This window comes from Notolepis coatsorum (assembly GCF_963971535.1).
Source record: "Notolepis coatsorum genome assembly, chromosome: 14".
Lineage (NCBI taxonomy): Eukaryota > Metazoa > Chordata > Actinopteri > Aulopiformes > Paralepididae > Notolepis > Notolepis coatsorum.
The window spans coordinates 110,757,157-110,766,115 of record NC_140178.1 but is presented as its reverse complement, the minus strand read 5'-3'; the positions used below and the strand labels follow the sequence as shown (position 1 = coordinate 110,766,115).

The 8,959-nt window shown below is 43.2% G+C and overlaps 1 protein-coding gene across 1 annotated transcript in view; it reads right to left on the bottom strand.

The window, feature by feature from the left end:
• The window catches only part of saxo3 (stabilizer of axonemal microtubules 3), a gene marked incomplete at its 3' end in the record, with an annotated part of 18,543 nt that extends 10,424 nt beyond the window's left edge, over positions 1-8,119 (bottom strand). Inside the window, exon 1 of the mRNA XM_084329275.1 lies at positions 7,897-8,119. Within this exon, the coding sequence (XP_084185401.1) occupies positions 7,897-8,025 (129 nt within the window). The 5' untranslated portion in view covers positions 8,026-8,119. The remainder of the gene's footprint in view (positions 1-7,896) is intronic.
• Positions 8,120-8,959: the final 840 nt, after the last annotated feature.

Genomic DNA, 8,959 nt, shown 5'->3' with positions numbered 1-8,959 from the left:
ATATACAGTACTGTTACCCCTAGATCCTGACAGAGTATATACATATGATGGGGAGGGGACTGTACATTAGGAGGGGGTGGGTGGGTGGGAGGGAAATATACATACGGCGGGGAGGGAATATATACATGCGGTGGGGAGGAGACTGTCTATTAGGAGGTGGTGGGGGTTTTGGGCATTTACGGTGGCCAGTTTCGAATTGCAGCCTCCCGTAGGTGCTCTTTAAGGGCGGTTTTGAATGTGGGCAGGGATTCACATTCCTTTACAGCTTTGGGTAGGGCGTTCCACATTGTTGTGGCATAATTGCGAAACGTGTTTAGTCCCTTGTTTGAGCCGAATCTGGGTTTAACATGATTTGTTGAGCTTCCTCTGGTGTAGTGGTTGTGGTATTCACTGACCTTTGGGAAGTATTTTGACATGTACATGGGCACCCCGGTCGTATAGTGTATCTTGTAGACCAGGCCCATTGCAAGTTGCTGTACTCTGTCGTCTACTCTAAGCCATCCTAGGTTGGCAAAGTGGGCAGGGGTGAGGTGGGTTCTGGGGTTCAGGTCAAGTAGTAGTCTGACCAGTTTGTTTTGTGATGTTTGTAATTTTGTTTTAAGCGCCTTTGAGGTGCTTTGGTACCATGAGGTGCACGCATAGTCATAGTACCCTTGAATGAGTGCTCCTGCCAGAGTCTTCAGGGTATTCTTGTTTACCAGAGAGGAGATCCGGTACAAGAATCTAGTTCGTTGGTTGACTTTTTTTTATTACATTGGATGCCATTTTGTCACAGGAAAGATTTGCCTCTAGGATGGAACCCAGGTAGGTAATTTCGTCTTTCCTTGTGACAATATTGTCACCCACTGTAACTGAGAATCCGTCGGTCTTGCTGAGTTTGTTATTTGAACCGAAGAGAATGGACTCTGTTTTGCCCATGTGTAATGATAGTTTGTTATCAGCGAGCCATATGCAGATTTTGCCTAGTTCCGTGCTGAGGGTTTTTTCAACCTGCAATTTGTTCTTGTCAGAGACCAGCAGGGCTGAGTCGTCCGCAAACAGGAACAAGTTGCAGTCACAGGCTGACGACATGTCATTTGCATAAATTAGGAAGAGTAGCGGTCCTAGTATGCTTCCTTGTGGAACACCACAGCTCACTGTGAGGGGGGGGGATAGAGTACCGTTTACCTCTACCATCTGTTCTCTCCCCTCCAGGTAGGATTGCATCCAGCTCACTGATAGGCTATCAAAACCAATTGCTTTTAGCTTGTCCATTAGAATGGAGTGATTGACAGTGTCGAAGGCCTTTTGTAGGTCCAGCATGACCATGCCGCAGTATTTGCCAGCGTCCACCTCTTGTTTGATGTGGTCGTTCAAATAGAGGAGGCATGTGTCAGTGGAGTGGGACGTTCTGAAGCCAGATTGGAATTCGTAGATTAGGTTTTTTTCCGCCAGGTACTTTTCGACCTGTTCGTAGACTATTTTCTCCATGACTTTCGAGATGGAGGTAAGAATAGAAACAGGGCGGTAGTTGCCTGGGTCTAATTTGCTGCCCTTTTTGTGTAGAGGGGTCACTCTCGCAATTTTGAAGTCCTTGGGGACGTGCCCCTGTCTTATAGAGAGGTTTATTATGTGTGTGATGACTGGGGTGATGGCGGCTGCTGCGTCTCTGAGGAATTTGGAGGGGATGTTGTCATGGCCAGTGGCCTTGTTAGGTTGGAGGGCGCTCAATTTTTTGAGTACCTCATCGGTTGTTACCATTTCGAGTTTGAAGTCGTCTTTGTGGACCCCTAGGTTTTTGTAGTATGCTACTATGTGTTCTACCCCATAATGCCCTGAGTGGGAGGGTAGTTTGTTTACCAGTGTTGTGGCTATGTTTGTGAAGAAGATGTTTAAGTAATTGGCTACATCCAGCTTGTCTGTGATGAGCGTGTTGTCCGTCTTTATGTTTATGTTTGAGAATCTGGTTTTTAGTTTTTTACTGCAGCCTAGTTGATTATTGAGTAATTTCCAAAGTTTGCAGGGTTTGTTTTTGTTTTCCTCAGTTTTGTCGTTGATGAAATTTGTTTTTGCGGTTCTGATCATGGTGTTTACGTCATTTCTTAGTCTGTTTCTTTGGATTTTTAGTTCAACCACGTGGGCTTGGAGTTCACTGTTTGAGCTTTTGGAAAGCTTTGTCTGACTTTTATGAAGTTCAGAGCATTTTTTGTCTCTGGTTTTCATAGCGGTCAGTATTTCAGTGTGCATCCATGCCTCAGCGCGATTTTTAACCCTGGTGGTTCTTATGGGTGCCATGTTGTTGAGTATTGCTGTGAATTTGGTTTTGAATCCAAGCCATGTTTCTTCAACCTGTGTACCACTGAGTTCATCTGACCAGTCCAAGCTCCCCAGTTCTAGGTTAAAGGCCTCTCTAGAGTAAGTTTTGAGGTCTCTAGATGTGACTGTTTTGTGACAGCCGGCCTTCTGTTTTAGCTTTTTGCGGGTACAGAAAATCATATAATGATCACTTAACCCGCATGCTATCACCCCTTTACTGGAGATCATTGACTTGTCAGAGGTCAAAATGAGGTCAATGGTGGTTTGTGTCGAATCGCATACCCTTGTGGGTTGGGTGATTAGCTGGCTGAAACCGTGCAGATCAGAAAATCTACTGAAGGCCTTGAAGACGGGTGTACAGCACACACCTCTGTACATAGGTGAGACGGAGGTGGATAGGGTTAAAACCTTTAAATTCCTCGGTATACACATCAGCGAGGACCTCACCAATGGGCTCACAACACCCAACAGATAATAAAAAGATCCCACCAACGACTGTACTTCCTAAGAAGGCTGATAAAATTTGGCATGCCACCTAAGATTCTCAGCAACTTCTATAGAAGTACGGTTGAGAGTGTCCTTACCAGTTCAATCACAGTCTGGTATGGAAACTGCACTGCTAAGGACAGGAAGGCACTCCAGCGAGTGATTAAAACTGCTCAGTACATCTCTGGAGCAGCCTTCCCCTCACTGCAGGACATTTACTCTACCAGGGCCACCAGGAGAGCACACAACATCATTAAGGACAGTGCACACCCCCAACACAGACTCTTCAACCTCCTGCCACCAGGCAGGCGATACAGGAGTCTGAAAGCCAGAACCACGAGACTGACAAACAGTTTCTACCCACAGGCCATCAGACTCTTGAATGCCTAGCCCCCCCCCCCTCCACACACACCTTCTACTATCAACTATGAACTATGAATCACTAAAGACACTTTTAACTGCTGCTATGACCCACTGTCACCTCCATGGAACGTGCAATGTAACTCACTGTGCCTTGTTGTATTGTATATATATTTGTATCTATTTTATCTTATTTTCTAGCACTCGCTTGTATTTAAATATGTTTAAGTTAAGTACTGTGTGATTTTTTTGTGAAGGGTGGACTAGCAAAGTAAGATTTTCATTGTATGGCAAACTGTCGTTTTAACTGTGCATATGACAATAAACAATCTTGAATCTTGAATCTTGAATCTTGAAATGCAACACAACATCCACATACACATGCACAGTGCCAAGCCTACTCAACTATTCTTGACGCTTAAAATACAAGACAGAATAAAAAAAAATACAAAGTAAAAATAACTGAGTCCCTTATGTAATCTTGTATGTGCATTTTAAAATTAGATAAGATAAGGGCGGCCGGGTAGCGCAGAGGACTAATCATCTGTCTACCACCACAGAGACAGTGGGATCGAATCCAGCTGTGGTGCTTCCGGGTTGGCCGAACGTTCACACTAACGACTAAGATTGGGATGGGAGAAAAACGGAAAAAGAAGGGGGAAAAAGTTAGATAGAAATTAGATAAGATAAGATAAGTAGTTCTTTATTGTCTGTTGATACAGAAATCTGTTTTGCGTTACAAAAAAGAAGAACATAGGACAACCATGTTACAGCAGAGACAGACATACAGACAAGACATCAGAGAGACAACCATGTTACAGCAGAGACAGACATACAGACAAGACATCAGAGAGACAACCATGTTACAGCAGAGACAGACATACAGACAAGACATCAGAGAGACAACCATGTTACAGCAGAGACAGACATACAGACAAGACATCAGAGAGACAACCATGTTACAGCAGAGACAGACATACAGACAAGACATCAGAGAGATAACCATGTTACAGCAGAGACAGACAGACAGACAAGACATCAGAGAGACAACCATGTTACAGCAGAGACAGACATACAGACAAGACATCAGAGAGACAACCATGTTACAGCAGAGACAGACATACAGACAAGACATCAGAGAGACAACCATGTTACAGCAGAGACAGACAGACAGACAAGACATCAGAGAGACAACCATGTTACAGCAGAGACAGACAGACAGACAAGACATCAGAGAGACAACCATGTTACAGCAGAGACAGACAGACAGACAAGACATCAGAGAGACAACCATGTTACAGCAGAGACAGACAGACAGACAAGACATCAGAGAGACAACCATGTTACAGCAGAGACAGACAGACAGACAGACATCAGAGAGACAACCATGTTACAGCAGAGACAGACATACAGACAAGACATCAGAGAGACAACCATGTTACAGCAGAGACAGACAGACAGACAAGACATCAGAGAGACAACCATGTTACAGCAGAGACAGACATACAGACAAGACATCAGAGAGACAACCATGTTACAGCAGAGGCAGACAGACAGACAAGACATCAGAGAGACAACCATGTTACAGCAGAGACAGACAGACAGACAAGACATCAGAGAGACAACCATGTTACAGCAGAGACAGACATACAGACAAGACATCAGAGAGACAACCATGTTACAGCAGAGACAGACAGACAGACAAGACATCAGAGAGACAACCATGTTACAGCAGAGACAGACATACAGACAAGACATCAGAGAGACAACCATGTTACAGCAGAGACAGACAGACAGACAAGACATCAGAGAGACAACCATGTTACAGCAGAGACAGACAGACAGACAAGACATCAGAGAGACAACCATGTTACAGCAGAGACAGACATACAGACAAGACATCAGAGAAATAATATATTGGCGGGTTAGCCTACTACTGAGGGGATGTTTGTTTATTGTGACCCCCACTATCCCCACCAAACTAGTAGGCTATAAAAAGGTTTAGGCCAGTACATGGTTCTTAACTTTTTTTTTTTATATATATCAAGGACACCAAAACTGACAAAAAATGTGGATCCCCAAGAATACTTTGATTTCATAAGATTGTGTCCATGATAAAAGACTTGTCCAGACTTCAATAACTATCTGTACTGTAGAAAGGGAGGTGAAATATTTAAGGAACACGCCAATATTATGGGAAATGCTCTTACAGTCTTCTCCAGAGTCAGACAAGAAGATTGATACTATCTGTGTGTTTAGTAGAATGCTATCTGGCTGCAAGCTATAGCTTACATTTACATTTAGTCATTTAGCTGAACGCTTTTATCCAAAGTGACTTACAAGTTCTGTAGGACAGGTCAGCAGGAAGGGTACAACTCTATCAGCTGAGTAACAATGTTCATCAAACAGTGTTGAAACTTTGGTGCTGCAGTGTTGAATGCATACAGACAGTAGTAGTAGAGTCTATATCAGCATAGTAGGTAGTAATATAGGCAAGGAAGATTATTTTGTAGAAAAGTGCATGACAGTATGAAGGGTCGTTTTTTTTTAATGTTGAATGGAAGCGGATATGGACCACAGCACTAGCCTATAGCTCCGGGAGAGGTGCTGTTCACCAACAGCTATAGACTAGCTGGTTAGTTTTCAGTAGTTGTAACGAATACCAGCTAACTAGTCCACAAACAAGTAATTGAACTACTTTGCTAAAATGTAGTTAAATGTGTTATAGATAACACATTCAGCCACTAGATGTCGCAGGGAAGTAGGGAGGAGATACATGCAACACAACATGCAAACAGCAACATTCCTTTTGGACCCACAACATATTTTTTAATTATGAATTCATAAATCAATAATTTGGGGGGGGGGGCAATACTTTTATTCCGCAACTTTCTAAAAGCTCTGTGGATGTATTATTTAAATATATACATATCACTCTACATACAAATTCTATCTATATAGCACCTTTCATTTTAGTGGTTCAAAAACATCCATAGCAGCTGTGACAATGAATTTGTCACCTGGCAGCACTGGTTAGTCCATGTTAATCTCCCATAGCAATCAATCCCACTGGTCCCGTGAATATGTTTACGTTCGAAAGCGTCAAATATCTGTATGTTGTGTACGGTCATAAATGTCATTATGAATTGAAAATGGGGGACCCTGATGTAATAAACAAGACGAAAGTCTTTCTCTGGTCTGCATCCCCTTAACAAGTGTGTGTATTGAGCCGTAATGTATATTGTACCCATTCTGCAATCTGTTAATAACATTTTCAATCAATCAAGTCATTATCATACTAACTTGACATCTCCATTCAGTGAACAGAAGACCACGCCCCCTCAACCTAGAGTTATCTGTGCTGCTGATATTATAGACCACGCCCCCTCAACCTAGAGTTATCTGTGCTGCTGATATTATAGACCACGCCCCCTCAACCTAGAGTTATCTGTGCTGCTGATATTATAGACCACGCCCCCTCAACCTAGAGTTATCTGTGCTGCTGATATTATAGACCACGCCCCCTCAACCTAGTTATCTGTGCTGCTGATATTATAAACCACGCCCCCTCAACCTAGAGTTATCTGTGCTGCTGATATTATAGACCACGCCCCCTCAACCTAGAGTTATCTGTGCTGCTGATATTATAGACCACTGCATGAATGAATGAATGAATGAATGATTGATTGAAAACTTTATTAACAGATTGCAGAATGGGTACAATACAGTACGGCTCAATACACACAATTGTTAAGGGGATGCAGACCAGAGAAAGACATTTGTCTTGTTTACATCAGGGTCCCCCATTTTCATTCCGCGTTAAGATACACTACGCGACCAAGGTACCCATGTACATGTCAAAATACTTCCCAAAGGTCAGTGAATACCACGATCACAACACCAGAGGGAGCTCCACAAATCATGTTAAACCCAGATTCGGCTCAAACAAGGGACTAAACACGTTTCGCTATTATGCCACATCAATGTGGAACGCCCTACCCAAAGCTGTAAAGGAATGTGAATCACTACCCACTTTCAAAAACACTCAAAAAACACCTACGTGAGACAGCAATTCGAAACTGGCCCCTACAAATGTCCTAACCTAGTTGTACAGTTAATGACCAAGTAAGGCTTTGTCAGTATTCCAATGTACAGTGTAAAATGTGTGTGTGTCCCCTACCCAACCCCCCCCCCCCCCCCACCTCCAATGTACAGCCCCCACCCACCCACCCACCCAACCTCCTCCAATGTACAGTTTCTACGTCAAATGTATATACACTCTTTTTCTGGACACTTTTGTATCACAAACAGTATGTATTTGCAAATCTGATATGTCATAAATGTATAGATGTAGCAGTACTGTCTATCTGTATGTCATGTATGTCATATATGTCCTGATGAATTGAAAATGGAGGACCCTGATGTAAACTAGACGAAAGTCTTTCTCTGGTCCCCTGCATCCCCTTAACAATTGTGTGTATTGAGCTGTACTGTACTGTACCCATTCTGCAATCTGTTAATAAACTTTTCAATCAACCAATCAATTACATTAATTAATCACATTACACCTACTCCCGAACTAGGCATCATGCGCAGATTGATAACCTAGAAGTGGACACTCCAGAGTCCAGAGAGACTCCGTGGGGTGGCGCCGTGGTGGGCGATTAATAATAGTGAATGAAACAACAACGACCACATCATGTAATAATAAGTAACGTTAACGTTGCTGGTCCCGTAGATTCAATCAAAACAAACCTTGTTGTCAAAACCATTGGATGCGGTGTTGATGGCGTTGAACGGCGGGTGTCGTCGGTGCCCGATGCCGATGTCGTAGCTGGTCCTGCCGCTCTGGCCCCTCCGTCCCTCTCCGAGCCAGTAACCCATTCTGTGTCTGTCTCGGTCTTAGTATTGTTCTGTTCAATCATGCAATACCGTAATAATAATCCTATTTCAAATGACGGAGGGGAACAAAAGCTAACCGCTCCTCAGTGTTGTTTTCATCTGAAACTTGTGTTTATTATGAGGAAGTGTCCCCATGGCAACAGCTGGGCGCACCACGGCAGCGATGCGTGATTTTTTTCCGTAGCCGCATTTCTCGGAGACGCTCTTACATCCTCAGCATCAGACCAGGCAAAAAAGCTGGAGATCCGACTGTACATAATTTGCGGGCTCTTCAGTTTAGCAGTGATGGCAAGGTCCATTACAAGCTATCCTTCTCGGAGAACTCATGGGAAGCACTGCCACAGAGGGTCCAGGTGCCAAACAAGCCGATGACATGGATTAGAATGTTTCCACATGCTCTGCCAACCACAGAGAGGAAGTTTCAGGACCTTCAGTCACTTCTTCGATAATTTGCCACATAAATAGGCATCAATCAATAGCTCTGCAAAGAAGAGCTGAAGGGAGAAGTGAGGAGAGGAACATGCCTCCCAGTGTTTGATTTTCCTGCCAGTTGTTTGATTTTGAGTGATTTAACTACAATAAAAACCCAGTAAAGAAGAGCTGGGGGGAGAAGTGAGGAGAGGAACATGCCTCCTCAGTGTTCGATTCACCTGGCATGTTTGATTTAGCCAAGAGTGATGTAGGAGCCAAAGCTATATATTTAGGTTATTGTATTATATGAATGTTGTTATGTTTATTTTTATAACCTTACATTGAAACGGCATTAGGAATATTGATTGGATTTAGATAAAGTCATTGAACCGTCTTATTTGTCATAATAGAACATTCTAGAACATTTGTGATGTCACAGTATGATGTCATGACCGAACGCGCTAGAACATTTGTGATGGCACAGTATGATGTCATGAGCGAACGT